Source organism: Somniosus microcephalus, unplaced genomic scaffold, assembly GCF_052327205.1.
Source record: "Somniosus microcephalus isolate GS21.2 unplaced genomic scaffold, FLI_Smic_1.0 unresolved_chr3, whole genome shotgun sequence".
NCBI lineage: Eukaryota > Metazoa > Chordata > Chondrichthyes > Squaliformes > Somniosidae > Somniosus > Somniosus microcephalus.
The window spans coordinates 128252-150361 of NW_028225181.1; the positions used below are offsets into that span (position 1 = coordinate 128252).

Sequence of the window (22110 nt, forward strand, 5' to 3'; positions counted from 1 at the left end):
CTTTCACCACCCCGAGTACCCGACCTTCTTTCCCACCACCACGAGTCGCTGACCTTCTCTCCCCCACCCCGAGTTCCTGACCTTCTTTCCCCCACCCCGAGTTCCTGACCTTCTTTCACACACCCCGAGTTCCTGACCCTCTTTCACCCACCCCGAGTTCCTGACCTTCTTTCCCCCCACCCCGACTTCCTGACATTTTTTCCCCCACCCCGAGTTCCTGACCCTCTTTCCCCCACCCCGAGTTCCTGACCTTCTTTCCCCTCCCCCGAGTTCCTGACCTTCTTTCCCCCCACCCTGTGTTCCTGACATTCATTCCGCCACCCCGAGTTCCTAACCTTCTTTCCCCCCATCCCGAGTTCCTGACCTTCTTTCACCCACCTAGATTTCCTGACCTTCTTTCCCCCACCCCGAGTTCCTGACCTTCTTTCCCCCACCCCCAGTTCCTGACCTTCATTCCCCCACCCGGAGTACCGGACCTTCTTTCCCCCCACACCGAGTTCCTGACCATCTCTACCCCCACTCCGAGTTCCTGACTGTCTTTCCCTCCACCCCGAGTTCCTGACCTTCTTTCCCCCCACCCCGTGTTCCTGACCTTCATTCCCCCACCCCGAGTTCCAGACCTTCTTTCCCCCCACCCCGAGTTCCTGACTTTCTATCCCCCCACCCCGAGTTCATGACCTTCTTTCCCCCCACCCCGAGTTCCTGAACTTCTTTCCCCCCACCCCGAGTTCCTGACCCTCTTTCCCCCACCCCGAGTTCCTGACATTCTTTCTCCCACCTCGAGTTCCTGACCTTCATTCCCCCACCCAGAGTTCATGACCTTCTTTCCCCCCACCCCGAGTTCCTGACCTTCTTTCCCCCCACCCCGAGTTCCTGACCTTCTTTCCCCCACCCCGAGTTCCTGACCTTCTTTCTCCCACCCCGAGTTCCTGACCTTCTTTCCCCCCACCCCGAGTTCCTGACCTTCTTTCCCCCCACCCCGAGCTCCTGACCTTCTTTCCCCCCACCCCGAGTTCCTGACCTTCTTTCTCCCACCTCGAGTTCCTGATATTCTTTCCCCACCCCGAGTACCCGACCTTCTTTCCCACCACCACGAGTCGCTGACCTTCTCTCCCCCACCCCGAGTTCCTGACCTTCTTTCCCCCACCCCGAGTTCCTGACCTTCTTTCACACACCCCGAGTTCCTGACCCTCTTTCACCCACCCCGAGTTCCTGACCTTCTTTCCCCCCACCCCGACTTCCTGACATTTTTTCACCCACCCCGAGGTCCTGACCCTCTTTCCCCCGCCCCGAGTTCCTGACCTTCTTTCCCCTCCCCCGAGTTGCTGACCCTCTTTCCCCCACCCCAATTTCCTGACCCTCTTTCCCCCACCCCGAGTTCCTGACCTTCTTTCCCCCCACACTGAGTTCCTGACCTTCTTTCCCCTCCCCCGAGTTCCTGACCCTCTTTCCCCCACCCCGAGTTCCTGACCTTCTTTCCCCCCACACTGAGTTCCTGACCTTCTTTCCCCTCCCCCGAGTTCCAGACCTTCTTTCCCCCCACCCCGACTTCCTGATATTTATTCCCCCAGCCCGAGTTCCTGACCATCTCTACCCACACCCCGAGTTCCTGACCTTCTTTCCCCTCCCCCGAGTTCCTGACCCTCTTTCCCCCACCCCGAGTTCCTGCCCTTCTTTCCCCCACCCCGAGTTCCTGACCTTCTTTCCGACAACCCTTAGTTCCTGACCATATTTCCCCCCACCCCGAGTGCCTCACCTTCTTTCCCTAACCCAGAGTTCCTGACCTTCTTTCCCCCCACCCTGTGTTCCTCACTTTCTTTCCCCCACCCCGAGTTCTTGACCATCTCTCCCCGACCCAGAGTTCCTGACCTTCTTTCCCCCCACCCCGAGTTCCTGACCTTCTTTCCCCCACCCCGAGATCCTGAACTTCATTCCCCCGACCCCGAGTTCCTGACCGTCTTTCAACCCACCCCGAGTTCCTGACCTTCTTTCCCCCCAGCCCGAGTTCCTGACCTTCTTTCCCCCCATCCCGAGTTCCTGACCTTCTTTCCCACCACCACGAGATCCTGACCTTCTTTCCCCCACCCCGAGTTCCTGACCTTCTTTCTCCCATCTCGAGTTCCTGACCTTCATTCCCCCACCCCGAGTTCCTGACCCTCTTTCCCCCACCCCGAGTTCCTAACCTTCTTTCCCCAACCCCGAGATCCTGACCCTCTTTCCCCCACCCCGAGTTCCTAACCTTCTTTCCCCCACCCCGAGTTCCTGATCGTCTATCCCCCCACCCCGAGTTCCTGACCTTCTTTACCCCCACCCCGAGTTCCTGACCTTCTTTCCCCCAACCCGAGTTCCTGACCATCTTTCCCACACCCAGAGTTCCTTACCTTCTTTCCCCCACCCCGAATTCCTGACCTGCGTTCCCACACCTCGAGTTCCTGACGTTCCTGACCTTCCTTCCCCCCACCCCGAGTTCCTGACCTTTTTTGCCCCACCCCGAGTTCCTGACCTTCTTTCCCCCACCACGAGTTCCTGACCCCCTTTCCCCCACCCTGAGTTCCTGACCTTCTTTCCCCCCACCCCGAGTTCTTGACCTTCTTTCCCCCACCCCGAGTACCCGACCTTCTTTCCCCCACCCCGAGTTCCTGACCTTCTTTCCCCACCCCGATTTCCTGAACTTCTTGCCCCCCACCCCGAGTACCCGACCTTCTTTCCCCCACCCCGAGTTCCTGACCTTCTTTCCCCCCACCCCGAGTTCCTGACCTTCTTTCCCCCATCCCGAGTTCCTGACATTCTTTCCCCCCAACCCGAGTTCCTGATCTTCTTTCCCCCGCCCCGAGTTCCTGACCTTCTCTCATCCCACCCCGAGTTCCTAACCTTCTTTCCCCCCACCCCGAGTTCCTGACCCTTTTTCCCCCCACACCGAGTTCCTGACCATCTTTTCCCCACCCCGAGTTCCTGACCTTCTTTTCCCCCCACCACGAGTCCCTGACCTTTTCCCCCACCCCGAGTTCCTGACCTTCTTTACCCCCACCCCGAGTCCCTGACCTTCTCTCGCCCACAACAAGCTCTGTCCTTCTGGCGCCCACACCGAGTTCCTGACCTCTCGCGCACACCGAGTTCCTGACCTTCTCTCCCCACACCGAGTTCCTGACCTTCTCTCCCCACACCGAGTTCCTGACCTTCTCTCCCCACACCGAGTTCCTGACCTTCTCTCCCCCACACCGAGTTCCTGACCTCTCGCGCACACCGAGTTCCTGACCTTCTCTCCCCACACCGAGTTCCTGACCTTCTCTCCCCACACCGAGTTCCTCACCTTCTCTCCCCACACCGAGTTCCTGACATTCGCTCGCCCACACAGATTTCCTGACCTTCTCCCGCTCACACAGAGATCCTGACCTTCTCTTGCTCACACCGAGTTCCTGACCTTCTCACGCCCACACTGTGTTCCTGACCTTCTCTCCCCACAAGAGTTCCTGACCTTCTCACGCTCACACCGAGATCCTGACCTTCTCTTGCTCACACCGAGTTCCTGACCTTCTCTCGCCCACACTGTGTTCCTGACCTTCTCTCCCCACAAGAGTTCCTGACCTTCTCACGCTCACACCGAGATCCTGACCTTCTCTTGCTCACACCGAGTTCCTGACCTTCACACGCCCACACTGTGTTCCTGACCTTCTCTCCCCACAAGAGTTCCTGACCTTCTCACGCTCACACCGGGATCCTGACCTTCTCTTGCTCACACCGAGATCCTGACCTTCTCTCCCCACAAGATTTCCTGACCTTCTCACGCTCACACCGGGATCCTGACCTTCTCACGCTCACACCGAGATCCTGACCTTCTCACGCTCACACCGAGATCCTGACCTTCTCTTGCTCACACCGAGTTCCTGACCTTCTCACGCCCACACCGAGATCCTGACCTTCTCCCGCCCACACCGAGATCCTGACCTTCTCTTGCTCACACCGAGTTCCTGACCTTCTCACGCCCACACCGAGATCCTGACCTTCTCCCGCCCACACCGAGTTCCTGACCTTCTCTCGCCCACACCGTGATCCTGACCTTCTCTCGCCCACACCGAGATCCTGACCTTCTCTCGCCCACACCGAGTTCCTGTCCTTCTCTCCCCACACCGACTTTGTCACCTTCGCTCCCCACACCGAGTTCCTGACCTATTCTCGCCCACGCCGAGATCCTGACCTTCTCTATAAACCCCGACTTCCTGACCTTCTCTCCCCACACCGAGTTCCTGACCTATTCTCGCCCACGCCGAGATCCTGACCTTCTCTATAAACCCCGACTTCCTGACCTTCTCTCCCCACACCGAGCTCCTGACCTTCTCTCCCCACACCGAGTTCCTGACATTCTCTCCCCCACACCAAGTTCCTGATCTATTCTCACTCACACGGAGATCCTGACCTTCTCTCCCCCACACCGAGTTCCTGACCTTCTCTCCCCCACACCGAGTTTCTGTCCTTCTCTCCCCACACCGACTTTGTCACCTTCACTCCCCACACCGAGTTCCTGACCTATTCTCGCCCACGCCGAGATCCTGACCTTCTCTATAAACCCCGAGTTCCTGACCTTCTCTCCCCCAAACTGAGTTCCTGACCTATTCTCGCCCACACCGAGATCCTGACCTTCTCTCCCCCACACTGAGTTCCTGACCTATTCTCGCCCACACCGAGATCCTGACCTTCTCTCCCCCACACTGAGTTCCTGAGCTATTCTCGCCCACCCGGAGATCCTGACCTTCTCTATAAACCCCGAGTTCCTGACCTTCTCTCACCCCCCACTGAGTTCCTGACCTTCTCTCACCCCCCACTGAGTTCCTGAACTTATCTCTCCCCCCCACCCCCCCAAGTACCGACCTTCTCTCACCGACCTAGTTTTCCTGACCTTTTCCACATCGAGTTCCTGGCCTTTGCCCCCCGAGTTCCTGACATTTGCACCAATTCCTGACCTTTGCCCACTCGAGTTTTTGACCGTTTCCCCCCAGAACTCCATGCCCACTGTCCCCTCAAGTTCCTGACCTTTCCCCAGCCGAGATCCTGACCTTTGCCCCACCCCGAGTTCCTGACCTTTGCCCCCCCCCAAGTACCTGTGCAATAAGCAGAGTTACACCCGGGTGCCGGCTTCAACTCATAAACGAAGTAACTGGTGCAGTTTCTGATCTTGATCTCCCCGGTCCAGTGGCAGGGACCGCTACCCCCGGTAAAACAAACTGTCCTCGCCACTTCTCCCTGTCCCACCGTGGGATGAAAACCTGAAACGAGGTTTGCAAATATTGAAGAAATAACCGAGGTGAATAGTGCTGGAGAGTGAATGTAAATCTGAGATTATAAAGTCTGAAATTACCATTTAACCAGCCTGAGACGTGTGTGGAGCAGCGATCGCGTGGAACCCGAGTCTCAGGAATCTGCCATCCACCAGAACTGGAACAACAATCACAGAGTCAGACCCTGAACTGATGGCTCTTATTAACTGATACAAAGACTGGGAACTGACTGGTTGGGAAAGGTCACATCGTGTTTCTGCTCTTCAAGTTAGGGGTCGGGGTTAAATAGCTGGTTAGGATCAAAGCTGGAGATTGGTGATCAGTAACTGTAAATACTACATTAAATTATTAACTGTTAACAATACATTATATTAGTAATTGTTAAAACTATGTTAAATCAGTAAAAGTTAATACTTTAATAATTTAGTAACTGTCAATTACATATTATATTACTGACTTTCATTAGGTACTCCTTAGTCTAAAGTTTCTGTAAAGTTAATTAATTCTCCAATAAATAGACATATAGCAGGGCAGCTCAGTCCCGTGGAATGTGCATCCTGTGCCATGTGCGATATCCAGTACGCTTCCCATGTGCAGGAAGTGTCGTCAGATGGAGGAGCTCGCGCCCTGGCTTTCAGAGTTTGAGCAGCCGCTGGTGTCATTGCATTGCATCTGCGAGGCTGAGAGCAACGTGGATAGCACGTTTCAGAAGTTGGTCACCCCGCAGCTAAGGAGTGCGAAGGCAGAGTGGGAATGGGTGACCCATAGACAGAAGAGGAGGACCACGCAGGTAATGCAGCAGTCCCCTGAATGCTTCTCTGTTCTGAAAAGTGGAAAGGTCAATGGTTCCACTGGGGAGCACAGCCAGGGCCAACTCCATGGAACCACGGGAGTCTCAGCTGTACAGGGGTGGGAGGATGATTATAGGGAATGCAATAGTGGGAGGGGCTTTCATGTTAGGGGAGCAGACATGCGTTTCTGCGACCGCAGATTTTACTCCAGGATGTTTTGTTGTCTCCCTGGGTCCAGGGTTAAGGATTTCACTGAGCGGCTGCACAACATTCTGAGGAGGGAGAGTGAACAGCCAGAGGTCGTGGTCCATATTGGTACCGACAACATAGGTAGAAGGAGGGATGAGTTCCTGCAGGCAGATTTTAGGGAGCGAGGAAAGGGATTAAAAAGCAGGACTTCAAAGGTAGTAATCTCTGGATTAATACCGGTGCCACACACTAGTGAATCTAGAAATAGGAGGATGGAGCAGATGAATGCGTGGCTGGAGAGATGGTGCAGGAGGGAGGGCTTCAGATTCCTGGGGCATTGGGGCCTGTGGTGCGGAAGGTGGGACATGTACAGGCCGGACGGGTTGCACCTCAACAGAGCCGGTACCAATATCCTCACGGGGAGGTTTGCTGGTGCTGTTGGGGAGGGTTTAAACGAAGTTGCAGGGGGATGGGCACCCGTATGTGGCCTCAGAAATGAGAAAGAAAGGGGACAAATGATTGCGAGCGATGTATAGTGCTAAAGTAATAAACAGTAAGGTATTATGTGGGGTCAGGCTAAGAGAGAAAACAGGATGGTAGATGACAGGTTTACAGTGTATGTATGTGAACGCACGAAGCGTAGTAAACAGGTTGGTGAGCTGCAGGCACAAATAATTATATGGGGATATGATGTTGTGGCAATAATGGAGACTTGGCTCAAACAATGGCAGGATTTGGTATTAAATACTTCTGGTTATAAGCTGTTCAGGAAAGGTATTGAAGGAAAGATAGGAGTTGGTGACGGAGAATGTTGCAGTGCTGGAGAAAGAGGATGTCCTGGAGGGTTCAAGCTTGAGTTAAGAAATAATACTCTATTCGATAGGCCACCAACTGTAGGTAAAAATATGGTGGAGCCAGTTTTGCAGAGAAAATACAGTGAGATGCTAGAAATATAGCGTAGTGATAATGGGGGACTTCAACAATCCTAATATAGACTGAGATAGTACTATTGTAAAGGGCAGAGATGGGGAAGAATTTCTGAAATGCATTCAGGAGATCGTTCTTGATCCGTAGTTTTCTGGCCCAATAAAGAAGGGGGCTTTGCTGGGTCTGGTTCTGGGGAATGAGGTAGGTCAAGGGGAGCAAGTGTCAGTAGATGTACATTTAGGGAACAGTGATCATAGTATCATAAGGTTTAGATTATCTATGGAATAGGACAGGGAACAATCTAGTGTAAAAATGGTTAATTTGAGTAAGGCCAATTTCAGTGGGTTGCGAACGAATCTTGCCCAGGTAAACTGGAATCAAAGATTGGCATGCAAAACTGTAATTGAACAGTGGGCTGCCTTTAAAGAGTAAATAGTTCGGGTACAGTCAAGGTACTTTTCCACTAGGGGGAAAGGTAGGGCAACTAACGTCAGCGCTCCCCGAATGACGAAAGAGATAGAGAGTAAGACGAAGCAGAAAAAGAGTGCGTATGGCAGATTTCAGGTTGAGAATACATCTGTGAATCAGGCTAAATACAGAAAGTTCAGAGGAGAAGTCAAAAAGAAAATAAAAGAGGCCAAAAGACGAAATAAGAATAGAATGGCAACTAACAAAAGAGGTAATCCAAAAGTCTTCTATAGGCATATAAATAGTAACCGGGTAGTAAGAGGAGGGGTGGGGCCATTTATAGCCCAAAAAGGATACCTACACATGGAAGCACAGGGCATGGCTGAGGTGCAGAAATGATTACTTTGCATCTGTCTTCATCAAGTAAGAAGATGCTGCCATTGGCATAGTGAAGGAGGAGTTAGAGGACATACAGGATGGGATAATAATTGCTAAAGAGGAGGTTCTAGAAAGGCTGGCTGTAATTTATGTAGATATGTCAGCAGGACCAGATGGGATGCATCGTAGGACGCTGAGGGAAGTGAAGGAAGAAATCACAGAGGTACAGACCAGAAACTTACTCTCCTCCTTAGAAACAGGGGTGGTGCCAGAGAACTGGAGAGTTGAAAACGTTGCACCCTTGTGCTAAAAAGTGTCTAATGATAAACTCAGCAACTACAGGCCAGTCTGTTTAAAATCTGTATTGGGGTAGCATTTAGAAATAATAAACAGGGATAAAATTATCAGTCACTTGTACAAGTGTGGATTAAGTAAGGAAGGGCAACACGGATTTGTTAAAGGCAAATCGTGTTTAACTAACTTGAACATTTGCACTTTATTATGTTTATGTTTATGGTACAAGCCAAATGTAAGTTAAATGTCTCAATCAAAATGTACACTCTCGGGAGCCGCAAGCTTACATTTCGTTGTACTGCACTTGTGCACTAACAATGACAATAAAGTTGATTATGATAATTATGATTATGATTATGATTTTCTTTGATGTGGTAACAGAAAGGGTTGATTTGGGCAATGCCGTTGACGGGATGTACACGGGTTTGTTGAAGGAAAATCGTGTTTACCTAACTTGATCATTTTTTGTGATGAGGTAACAGAGAGGGTTGATTAGGGCAATCCGGTTGATGTGATGTACATGGATTTCCAAAAGGCGTTCAACAAAGTGCCTCGTAATAGTCTTGCCAGCCAAGCTGAAGCCCATGGAATAAAAGAGACAGTGGCAGCAAGGATACAAAATTGACTAAGTGACAGGAAACACAGAGTATTGGTGATCGGTTGTTTGTCAGGCTGGAGGAACGTGCACAGTGGTCTTCCCCAAGTGTTGGTTCTAGGACCACTGCGTTTCTTGATATATATTAATGAATTGAATCTGGGTGTACAGGGCACAAGTTCAAAATTTGCAGATGACACAAAACTTGGAAGTATAGTGAACAGTGATGAGGATAGTGATAGACTTCAAGAAGATATAGACAGGCTGGTGGAATGGGCGGACACGTAGGTGAAATTTAATGCAGAAAAGTACAAAGTGATGCATTTTGGTATAAAGAAAGAGTAGAGGAAATAAAAAAAACTGAAGTGTATAATCCTAAAGGTGGTCCATGAACAGGGAGAACTAGGGGTAGATGTGCTCAAATTGTTTAAGTGCACGACTGATTGAAAAAGCGGTTGAAAATCCTTACGGAATCCTTTGATTCATTAATAGAGGTATAGACTACAGAGCATGGACGTTATTATGAATTGGTATAAAGCACTGGTTCTGCCTCAACTGGAGTATTGTGTCCAATTCAGGGCACTACTTTAAGAAGGATGTAAATCACAGAATCACAGAAACACCACAGTGCAGATAGAGGCCATTTCGGCCCATCGAGCCTGCACCGACACATATCCCACCCGATCCCCGTAACCCCTACACCAACACATATCCCACCCTATCCCCGTAACCCCATGTATTTAATCCCCCTAACACTAAGGGTCAATTTATCATAGCCAATCATCCTAACCCGCACATCTTTGGACTGTGGGAGGAAACCGGAGCACCCGGAGGAAACCCACGCAAACACGGGGAGAATGTGCAAACTCCGCACAGACAGTCACCCGAGGCCGGATTCGAACCCGGATCCCTGGCGCTGTGAGGCAACAGTGCTAACCACTATGCCACCGTGCTGCCTTAGAGTCCTCGAAGGTCTTAGAGAGGGTGCAGAAACAGGTTTACGAGAACGTTTCCAGGGATGAGAGGCTTCAGTTACGTGGATAGACTGGAGAAGCTGGTATTGTTCCTCTTAGAGCAGAGAAGTTTGAGAGGAGATTTGAAAGCGGCGTTCAAAATTATGAGGAGATTGGACAGAGTAGAGAGAAACGGTTCCCAATGGCTGAAGGGTCGAGAACCAAAGGACACAGATTTAAGGTGATTGGCAAAACAACCAACGGCAACATAGGAAATACATTTTTAGTCAGCGAGTTGTTAATATCCACAAAACAATGCCTGAAAGGGTGGTGGAGGCAGACTCAGTCATGGCTTTCAGAAGGGAGTCGGATAAGCACTTGAAGAAAAAAAATGCAGTGCTGCAGGGAAAGCGTGGAGGAGTGGGACTAACTGCTCTTGCAGAGAGCTGGCATGGGCTCGGCGGGGCGAATGGCCTTCTTCCATGCTGGAGCCATTCTATGATTCTATGAAATTCTGGGACCCGCAGAATGTACCGGAAAATGAGACCCATCATTTACTCTCTGTCCCCGTTCTATATTCCCATCTATCCTGGGTATCTCCCTTTATTCTCTGTCCCCGTTCTATATTCCTCCCTATCCCGGGTATCTCCCTTTACTCTCTGTCCCCGTTCTATATTCCCCTCTATCGTGGGTATCTCCCTTTACTCTCTGTCCCAGTTCTATATTCCCCACTATCCCGGGTATCGCCCTTTATTCTCTGTCCCTGTTCTATATTCCCCTCTATCCCGGGTATCTCCCTTTACTCTCTGTCCCCCTTCTATATTTCCCGCTATCTCGGGTGTATCCCTTTGCTCTCTGTCCCCGTTCTATATTCCCCTCTATCCCGGGTATCTCCTTTACTCTCTGTCCCCGTTCGATATTCCCCTCTATCCTGGGTATCTCCCTTTAAACTCTGTCCCCGTTCTATATTCCCGGCTATCCTGGGTATTACCCTTTATTCTCTGTCCCCGTTCTATATTCCCCTCTATCCCGGGTATCCCCATTCACTCTCTGTCCCTGTTCTATATTCCCCTCTATCCCGGGTATCTCCCTGAACTCTCTGTCCCCGTTCTATATTCCACTCTATCCCGGGTATCTCCCTTTACTCTCTGCCCCGTTCTATATTCCCCTCTATCCCGGGTATCTCCCTTTACTCTCTGTCCCCGTTCTATATTCCCCTCTATCTCGGGTATGTCCCTTTACTCTTTGTCGCCGTTCCATATTCCCCTCTATCCCTGGTATCTCCCTTCACTCTCTGTCCCAGTTCTATAATCTCCTCTATCCCGAGTACCTCCCTTTACTCTCTGTCCCCGTTCTATATTCCCCTCTATCCCTGGTGTCTCCCTTTACTCTCTGTCCCGGTTCTATATTCTCCTCTATCCCGGGTATCACCCTTTACTCTCTGTCCCCGTTCTATAATCTACTCTATCCCAAGTATCTCCATTTACTCTCTGTCCTATTCTATAATCTCCTCTATCCCTGGTATCTCCCTTCATTCTCTGTCCCCGTTCTATTTTACCCTCTATCCCGGGTATCTCCCTTTACTCTCTGTCCCAATTCTATAATCTCCGCTAACCCTGGTATCTCCCATTAGTCTCTGTCCCAGTTCTATATTCTCCTCTGTCCCTGTTATCTCCATTTACTCTCTGTCGCAGTTCTATAATCTCCTCTATGCCTGGTATCTCCCTTTTCTCTCTGTCCCCGTTCTATATTCCCCTCTATCCTGGATATCTCCCTTTACTCTCTGTCCCAGTTCTATAATCTCCTCTATCCCTGGTATCTCCCTTTATTCTCTGTCCCCGTTCCATATTCCCCTCTATCCCGGGTATCTCCCTTTACTCTCTGTCCCCGTTCTATATTCTCCTCTATCCCCGGTATCTCACTTTACTCTCTGTCCCCGTTCTATATTCTACTCTATCCCGGGTATCTCCCTTTACTCTCTGTCCCCGTTCTATATTCTCCTTTATCCCGGGTATCTCCCTTTACTCTCTGTCACCGTTCTATATTCCCCTCTATCCCGGGAATCTCCCTTTGCTCTCTGTCCCCTTTCTATATTCTTCTCTATCCCGGGTATCTCACTTTACTCTCTGTCCCCATTCTATATTCCCCTCTATCCCGGGTATCTCACTTTAATCTCTGTCCCCGTTCTATATTCCCCTCTACCCCTGGTATCTCCCTGTACTCTCTGTCCCCGTTCTATATTCCCCTCTATCCCGGGTATCTCCCTTTACACTCTGTCCCCGTTCTATATTCCCCTCTATCCCGGGTATCTCCCTTTACTCACTGTCCCTGTTCTGTATTCCCCTCTACCCCGGGTGTCTCCCTTTACTCTCTGTCCCCATTCTATATTCCCCTCTATCCCGGGTATCTCCCTTAACTCACTGTCCCAGTTCTATATTCTCCTCTATCCCGGGTATCTCCCTTCACTCTCTGTTTCTCTCTGTAGAGTTCGGTTGTTTCCCTATCCCTGGAAAGACTCCCTGTCCCATTGTTCTGACTGTTGATCTCGGTCTCCCTGATGTTCCCATTCCTAATCTCAAACTTTGTTCACTTCTGTACATTTAATCCTCGCTTATCGACTAGTTTATCGGTAATTTCCCCTCACGTTACCTTTTAAATCTGTACCATCCTCGGGTAACATTCCAATCACACTTCACCTGGTGATAGCAGTGAGTCCCACTACAGTCCGTGCTCCTCCAGGGCTGGTCCAGGACTGTGTGATTTTCACACGGGTCAGTGAGTATGGAGTCTGCAACTGAGTTACAGAAATATGCTTAATGATAATAGTTAATGTTACACAACAGCTTCTACCCCCCGAAGCATCAATAACCTCAGTCTCAATCTCTACCCTTGTAGATAGTCCGCAAATGAATTGTGGAATCGTTCCTCCTTCTCTAAACCAGGTTTCCATCTGTCTCCCAGCCCAACCTCCCCACTAACTCACTGCTCACAGACAGTCCTCCCTATTCTAGATGATCCCTTCGCTCTCAGGTAACAGAAAGCAGCAATAACCTCATCTTCACTTCGTCCAATAGAAAAGCAGCACATTTAAAGCTGGAATTTAGCGATTCTGTAAACCAGGCTTCGTTCTGTGTCCCTATAATTTGGGCTCCGTTTTACTTCTATTAACACAAAGACTCAGGACGTCCGGCTCACTCTCACACACCTCACAGAATGATCTCTCTGTTATACATTAACAACAGAACGCCTTGTACCCGGGTCAGTTTCAGGAAGCAGTTCACTCGGGCACCTGCAGACTGAGCTGCTGAACACTGAGTGCAGATGGTGAGGGACATTCGATGGTCAGTGAGAGATATCATGGGGTATCTCAGTCCCCAGGTGAACACTTAGTGCAGATGGTGAGGGACTCTCGATAGTCAGTGAGAGATATCATGGGGTATCTCATTCCCCAAGTGAACACTGAGTGCAGATGGTGAGGGATACTCGATGGTCAGTGAGAGATATCATGGGGTATCTCAGTCCCCAGGTGAAAACTGAGTGCAGATGCTGAGGGACTCTCGATTGTCAGTGAGAGATATCATGGGGTATCTCAGTCCCCAGGTGAACACTGAGTGCAGATGGTGAGGGCCTCTCGATGGTCAGTGAGAGATATCATGGGGTATCTCAGTCCCCAGGTGAACAATGAGTGCTGATGGTGAGGGACTCTCGATGGTCAGTGAGAGATATCTTGGGGTATCTCAGTCCCCAGGTGAACACTGAGTGCACATGGTGAGGGACACTCGATGGTCAGTGAGAGATATCATGGGGTATCTCAGTCCCCAGGTGAACACTGAGTGCAGATGGTGAGGGACTCTCGATGGTCAGTGAGAGATATCATGGGGTATCTCAGTCCCCAGGTGAACACTGAGTGCATCTTGTGAGAGACTCGCGATGGCCAGTGAGAGATATCATGGGGTATCTCAGTCCCCAGGTGAACACTGGGTGCAGATGGTGAGGGACTCTCGATGGCCAGTAATAGATATCATGGGGTATCTCAGTCCCCAGGTGAACACTGAGTGCAGATGGTGAGGGCCTCTCGATGGTCAGTGAGAGATATCATGGGGGATCTCAGTCCCCAGGTGAACACTGAGTGCAGATTGTAAGGGACTCTCGATGATCAGTGAGAGATATCATGGAGTATCTCAGTCCCCAGGTGAACACTGAGTACAGATGGTGAGGGACACTCGATGGTCAGTGAGAGATATCTTGGGGTATCTCAGTCCGCAGGAGAATACTGAGTGCAGATGGTGAGGGAAACTCGATGGTCAGTGAGAGATATCATGGGGTATCTCAGTCCCCAGGAGAACACTGAGTGCAGATGTTGAGGCATTCTCGATGGTCAGTGAGAGATATCATGGGGTATCTCAGTCCCCAGGTGAACACTGAGTGCCGATAGTGAGGGACTCTCGATGGTCAGTGAGACACGTCAAGGGGTATCTCAGTCTCCAGGTGAACACTGAGTGCAGATGGTGAGGGACTCTCGATGGTCAGTGAGAAACATCAAGGGGTATCTCAGTCCCCAGGTGAACACTGAGTGCAGATGGTGAGGGACACTCGATGGTCAGTGAGAGACATCACGGGGTATCGCAGTCCCCAGGTGAACACTGAGTGCAGATGGTGATGGACACTCGATGGTCAGTGAGAGACATCATGGGGTATCTCAGTCCCCAGGTGAACACTGAGTGCAGATGTTGAGGCACTCTCGATGGTCAGTGAGAGATATCATGGGGTCTCTCAGTCCCCAGGTGAACACTGAGTGCAGATGGTGAGGGACACTCGATGGTCAGTGAGAGATATCATGGGGTATCTCAGTCCCCAGGTGAACAATGAGTGCCGATGGTGAGGGTCTCTCGATGGTCAGTGAGAGATATCATGGGGTATCTCAGTCCCCAGGTGAACATTGAGTGCACATGTTGAGGCACTCTCGATGGTCAGTGAGAGCTATCATGGTGTATCTCAGACCCCAGGTGAACACTGAGTGCAGATGGTGAGGGACACTCGATGGTCAGTGAGAGATATCATGGCGTATCTCAGTCCCCAGGTGAACACTGAGTGCAGATGCTGAGGGACACTCGATGGTCAGTGAGAGATATCATGGGGTATCTCAGTACCCAGGTGAACACTGAGTGCAGATGGTGAGGGATTCTCGATGGTCAGTGAGAGACATCATGGGGTATCTCAGTCCCCAGGTGAACACTGAGTGCAGATGGTGAGGGACACTCGATGGTCAGTGAGAGATATCACGGGGTATCTCAGTCCCCAGGTGAACACTGAGTGCTGATGGTGAGGGACTCTCGATGGTCAGTGAGAGATATCATGGGGTATCTCAGACCCCAGGTGATCATTGAGTGCAGATGGTGAGGGACACTCGATGGTCAGTGAGAGATATCATGGGGTATCTCAGTCCCCAGGTGAACACTGAGTGCAGATGTTGAGGCGCTCTCGATGGTCAGTGAGAGATATCATGGTGTATCTCAGTCCCCAGGTGAACACTGAGTGCAGATGGTGAGGGACACTCGATGATCAGTGAGAGATATCATGGGGTATCTCAGTCCCCAGGTGAACACTGAGTGCAGATGTTGAGCCACTCTCGATGGTCAGTGTGAGATAACTTTCTATTGTTGGTTCTTAATTGAAAAACTATAAAATTATGTATATATATTATATTTATTATATATATATGAAAATTGAATATATTTACACTGAATATATAAATAAATTGGAAGCTGGATATCAAAGGCAATTAATAATATGTTATGCAAATTGATCGATATATATTCTGATAAAATACTGAGTATATGACTAACTTATAATCATATATTAGTACAGCACTGAGGGAGGCCATTCGGCCCATCGAGTCTGTGTTGGCTTTTTTGAAGATCATTCCAGGTAGTCACACTCTCCCGCTCTTTCGCCATAACCCAGAAACCTTTCTCCTTCAATTATTTATCCAATTCCCTTTTGAAGACTACAAATGAATCTGTTTCCATCACCCTATCAGGCAGTGCTTTCCAAATCCTAACCACTCCTTGTGCAAAAAAGCTTTATCTCGTGTCTGCTCTGGTTATTTTCACAATCACTGTAATATTGTGCCATCTTGTTGTCGATCCTTCAGCCAGTGGAAACAGTTTCTCTTTATTTTCTTTATCTAAATCCTTCATGAATTTAAACCCCCCTATCGAATCTCCCCTTAGCCTTCTCTGATTTAAGGTTAAACACTCAGTTTCTCCGATCGTGCCTGGTAACTCTAATCAGTCATCCCTGGAACCATTCTAGTAAATCACTTCTGTACCCTCTCCAAAGCATTCACTTCATTCCTTAAACGTGGTGCCCAGAATTGGATACAATTCTCCAACTGGTACCAAACCCGTGAATAAGAAATATAAATGTTATGATAAGTACAAGAACTGAAATTAAAGATGAAAAATAAATGACAATGTGAAATATAAACAAACATAAAAATGTAAATTATAATTTAAAAGTACTAATACATAAGTGTAAGTAATAACATTAAAAAACAAATACAGCTCGCTAAATATTTGAAAGAAGTGTGTAAATATAAATAATATTCATAATATTTATGCAAATAAAGTGCAATGATTTCAGGACATCTTAACACATAGAAACAATTCGCAATTCTCTTGCGGTGAAAACAGAGCCAAGGAAGGAGGAGAATAAATAATATCAATCAATAATGCAAATATTACAGATCTATTACAAATCCTTAATAATAACAACAACTTGTATTTATATAGCATCTTTAACGTAGTAAAACTTCCCAAGGCGTTGCACAGGAGTAGTTTAAAAGATATAATTTGACACCGAGTCACTAATGATAAATTAGGTCAGGTGATCAAAAGCTGGCTCTGAAAGCTACGTTTTAAGGAGCGCCTTAACGGAGGAAAGTGAGGTAGCAGGATGGAGAGGTTTAGGCAGGGAATTCCAGAGCTTGGGGCCTAGGCAACAGAAGGCACGGCCACCAAAGGTTGAGCGATTGTAATCAGGGAGGCTCAAGAGTCCAGAATTAGAGGAGCACAATTATCTTGGGGGGATTTGGGGCTGAAGGAGATTACTGAAATAGGAAGGGGCAAGGATATGGAGGGATTTGAAAACAAGGATGAGAATTTTGAAATCGAGCTGCTGCTTAATCGGGAGCCAATGTAGATCAGTGGGCACAGGGGAGATGGGCGAATGGGGCTTGTTACGGAGGTGGAAGTAGGCGGTCATTGTTGTGCTGTGGATGTGTGCTCAGAAGCACATTTCAGTTCAAATTTGACAACAAGGTTGCGAACAGTGTGGTTCAGCCACACACAGATGTTAGGGAGATGGATGGAGTGAGTGGCTAGGGAATGGAGTTAGTGACGGGGAACGAAAATTTTGCCTTTGATCTTCGTAATATTAAATTGGAGAAAGTTTTTGCTCATCCAGCACATTATGTCGGAGAAGCATTCTCACAATTGAGAGGCGATGGAGGGGGGACAGAAGAGGTAGTGAGGTAGAGTTGGGTGTCGTCAGTATACCTGTGGAAACTGAAGCTGTGTTTTCACAAGATGTCACCAAGGGGCAGCATCTGGATGGGAAATAGGAGGGGCAAAGAATAGATCCTTGGGGGCACCCGAGTTAACGATGCGGGAGGTGAAGAGAAGCCATTGCAGGTGATATTAGATAGATATGAATTGAACCTGGTGAGTGCAGTCCCAAACAGCTCAACGATGGTTCAGAAATGTTGGAGAAGAATGGAGTGTTCAACCATGTCGACGGCTGCAGGTAAGTCAAGAAGGCTGAGGAGGGATAGTTTACCTTTTTCACATTCAAAAAGGATGTCATTTGTGACTTTGCTGAGAGCTGTTTCGGTACTGTGGCAAGGGCGGAAATCTGGTTGGAGCAGTTCAAACATGGCATTGAGGAAAAGATGGGCACGGATATGCGAGTCGACAACACGTTCAAGAAATTTGGAGAGGAAAGGGAGGTTGGAGATCGGGTGCTAGTTTATTAGACGGAGGGATCACGGTTTCATTTTTTGAGGATCGTGGTAATGATGGAATACTTGAGGTAGAGTGAGACAGTACCTGAGGAGAGGGAAGCGTTAACAATATCAGCTAACATGGTAGCCAGAAAAGGAAGTTGGATGGTCAACAGTTTGGTGGGAATAGGTTCGAGGGACGGAAGGTGGGTCTCATTGACAAGTTGAGCGCAGAGAGGTCATGAGGAGAGGTCAGAGAGAAACTGCAGAAAAATGTCAGTTCAGGGCTCGGGAAGGGGGGAATTGCAGATGAAGTTTGGCCCAGTGGGCTAGGGAAAGGAAGTGAAGTTACAGAGGCAGCTGAACAGATAGTCTCAATCTTAGAGACAAAGAAGTCCATGAGCTCCTCACATGTTATCGGAGGTGAATGTGGAGGAGACAGGGGTGAGGAGTTAAGAAGTCGGTTAGCAGTAGAGAATAGGAGCCAGAGTTTATCTTTCCATTCCAGAATGATTCTGGAATAGTGAGCAATTTTGGTAGATGAGAGCAGGACCCGATAGTGCTTTTTGTGTTCCAGCCAGATCTGGCGGTGAAAGACTGAACCAGATGTCCGCCATTTCCATTCAAGTCTGCTTCCCTTGCACATAAGGGAACGAAGATGAGAGCTTTACCAGGAAGAAAGGCCAGGGAGAGAGAGGGTAATTGTTTTAGTATGGACTAGGGCATCAAATGTGCTGGTGTGGAGGTGGTTGAGCAGATCAGTAGCTGTAGAAATGTCATGGTGAATGGAGGGACAGTGGCTAGACAGTTGGATTTTCTTAAGTGCAGTTGGGAGTTGGGAATTCCTGAATAAATAATATCAATCATTAATACAAATATTAAAGATCTATTACAAACCCATATTAAATCATTTCAATCAATAATGCAAATATTAACGATCTTTTGCAAATCCTTAATAAATAACATCAATCAATAATGAAAATATTATGACCTATTACAAATGCATAATGAATAATATCAATCAATAATGTAAATATTGTAGATCTATTACAAATATTTAACAGATCATATCTATCAAAAATGCAAATATTAAAGATCTATTACAAATCCTTGAAATAACATCAATCGATCAGGCAAATATTACAGATCTATTATAAATCCATGTTAAATTATATCGATCACTCACGCAAATACTAAAGATCTATTACAAATCCATAATAAATAATATTGATCAATAATGCATATATTAAAGTTATATTGCTAATCCATAATTAATAACAATCAATAAGGAAAATATTAAAGATATATTACAAACGCTTAATAAATAACATCAATCAATAATGCAAATATTATAGGACTATTACAAATCATTAACAATTAACATCAATCAATATTTGAAATATTTAAGATATATTGCAAATCGATAAATAAAAATACAATCAATAATGCAAATATTATAGACCTATTACAAAGCCTTAATAAATAACATCAATCAATAATGCAAATATGAAAGATCTATTTCAAATCTGTAAAAATTAACACCAATAATGCAAGTATTAAAGACCTATTACAAATCCTTAATAAATAACATCAATCAATAATGCAAATAGTAAAGATTCATTACAAATCCTTAACATCGATCAATAATTCAAATATTAAAGATATATTGCAAATACATAATTAACAACACAAACCAAGCATTAAAATATTAAAGAACTATTAAAATCATTAATAAATAACTTTAATCAATAATGCAAATTTAAAAGATCTATTGCAAATCTATATATATAAATGGATACTTCTGTCTGTCTGTCCTTCTGTCCTCAGGTGTGCGTCTGTCCGGCTATGTGCTCGAAAGTTATAGAGCGCACCTACGTGCGCGTTACCTCCAAAGAAAGCTTACGGTTCCGGGACGGTCGTAGGCATATTTACTTTTCGGTCAGACGAAAATTGTTCGCGCCTTATGCAAAAAACCTTCAAAATTAAACTCATTATCTGCTACTTAGCATTGATTGACTGACGTCAAGGTTCGACCAATCCTGTGCCGTCACGATTGACCAATCCTACAGTACGGTCCCCTGATGGTTGGCCAATCGGTGTGTGTGTGTGTGGGCGGGACTCATCGTTTTCATCTCAGTGATCTGGCAGCCATTGTTTCACTGCCATTACTTCAGCTTGCAGCTCAAACTACTTTGATCATCCAGCTTTGAAAAAGTTAGTATCTCTTTTAAAAATAAATAAGATTTACCAGAAACATTTTAGAAGTACTTTCACTTTCATCTTTCAAGGTATTAAGTGTGTGTGTGGGCGGGACAAATCGTTTTCATCTCAGGGATCTGCCAGCCATTGTTTCACTGCTTGCAGCTCAAACTATTCTCCTTATCTAGCTTTGAAAAAGTTACTATCTCTTTTAAAAATAACATAAGATTTACCAAAAACGTTTTATAAGTAATTTCACTTTCATCTTTCAAGGTATTAAAAGGTAGAAATGTTGCCCGGCAGCAGATTGAGAGAGGGACACAGACAGGGCCCAAAAGCCTGGGACTCGATTTAAAATGTTGCCCGGCAGCAGATTCACAGAGGGACACAGAGAGGTCCCAAAGCCTGGGACTCGATTTAAACCGCCCGGCCCAGAGAGAGGGACACAGACAGGGCCCAAAAGCCTGGGACTTGATTTAAAATGTTGCCCGGCAGCAGATTCACAGAATGACACAGAGAGGCCCCAAAGCCTGGCACTCGATTTAAACCGCCCGGCCCAAAACAGCCCTGGCAAAGCCGGGCTCCCCCACCTAGTCTTTAATAAATAAGGTCAATCAAAAATGCAAATATTTAAAATAACAACAGAAAATGCTGGAAAAACTCAGCCAGTCAGGCAACATCCGTGGAGAGAAATTTGAGTTGACGTTTTCGGTCGAACCCTTCTTCAAAACTGGAAAGAAAATTAAAATGATCGAAGGCAGGGCTGCGATCGGACAAAAGAAGTGAAAGAGACAAAAGATGTAAAAGAGACAATAAAAGGTATTCGAAGCAAGACGAGATGGTAATAGCTGAGATTAGGTGTGAAGTGTACTGGCAGGCAAGAGATAGCTGCCAGGTGGGAGAGAGAAACAAAAGGAAAGGGGGGGGGGGAAAGGAGTGGTAAAATTACAAGTAAAAAAGGAATAGGGGCCAAGGTTATGATCTGAAATTTTTGAACTCGATATTGAGTCACGAAGGCTGCAAAGTGCCTAATCCGAAGATGAGGTGCTGTTCCTCGAGTTTACGTTGAGCTTCCGTGGAACAATACAAGAGGCCAAGGATGGTGAGGTCCGAGTGGGAATGGAGCAGTGAATTAAAATGACAGGCGACCGGAAGCTCGGGGTCACCCTTACAGACTGAACGGAGGTGTTCCGCAAAGTGGTCACCCAATCTGCGTTTGCTCTCCCCAATGTAGAGGAGACCACATCGTGAGCAGCGAATACATTATATTGTTTGCGAGAAGTACAAGTAAATCGCTGTTTCACCTGGAAGGGGTGTTTGGGGCCCTGGACAGTGGGAAGGGGGTACGTATAGCGGCAGGTGTTATATCTCCCCTGCTTGCACGGGAAGGTGCCAGGCGAATTGGAAGGGCTGTTTGGGGTGGTAGAGGAGTGGACTAGGGTGTCTCGGAGGGGAGGGAATGATACGTTTGGAGGTGGGATCACTTTGGAGGTAGCGGAAATGCCAGAGGATGGTCCGTTGAATGTGGAGGCTGGTGGGTTGAAAGGTGAGGACAAGGGGAACCGTATTGTGGTTCCGGGATGGAGGGGCAGGGGTGAGGGCAGAAGTGCGGGAGATAGAACTGACACGGTCGAGGACAGTGTCAACCACGGTAGAGGGGAATCCTCGGTTGCGGATTCTTTTGTCTCTTTCACTTCATTTGTCAGATCGCAGCCCTGCCTTCGATCTATTTTATTTCCTTTCCAGTTTTGAAGAAGGATTCGACCCGAAACGTCAACTCAAATTTCTCTCCACGGATGTTGCCTGACCTGCTGAGTTTTTCCAGCATTTTCTGTTGTTATTTCGGATTTCCAACATCTGCAGTATTTTGCTATCATGCAAATATTTAAGATATATTACAAATCGTTAAAAAATAAAATCAATCAATAATGCAAATATTAACGATCTATTACAAATCAATAATAAATAATATTGCTCAATAATGCAATTATTAAAGATCTATTTCAAATCCATATGAAATAATATCAATCAATAATGCAGATATTAAAAATGGATTACAAACCCTTAATAATAACATCAATCAATAATTCAGATATTAAAC

The 22110-nt window shown here is 47.4% G+C and overlaps 1 protein-coding gene across 1 annotated transcript in view; it reads right to left on the reverse strand.

The window, feature by feature from the left end:
* The window catches only part of LOC147091161 (pancreatic secretory granule membrane major glycoprotein GP2-like), a gene marked incomplete at its 3' end in the record, with an annotated part of 153078 nt that overhangs the window by 127013 nt on the left and 3955 nt on the right, over positions 1–22110 (reverse strand). The window contains exons 3-5 of the mRNA XM_085976468.1: positions 12458–12602; positions 5354–5430; positions 5097–5261 (exon numbers count right to left, since the gene is read on the reverse strand). Of these exons, the coding sequence (XP_085832594.1) occupies positions 5097–5261; positions 5354–5430; positions 12458–12602 (387 nt within the window). The remainder of the gene's footprint in view (positions 1–5096; positions 5262–5353; positions 5431–12457; positions 12603–22110) is intronic.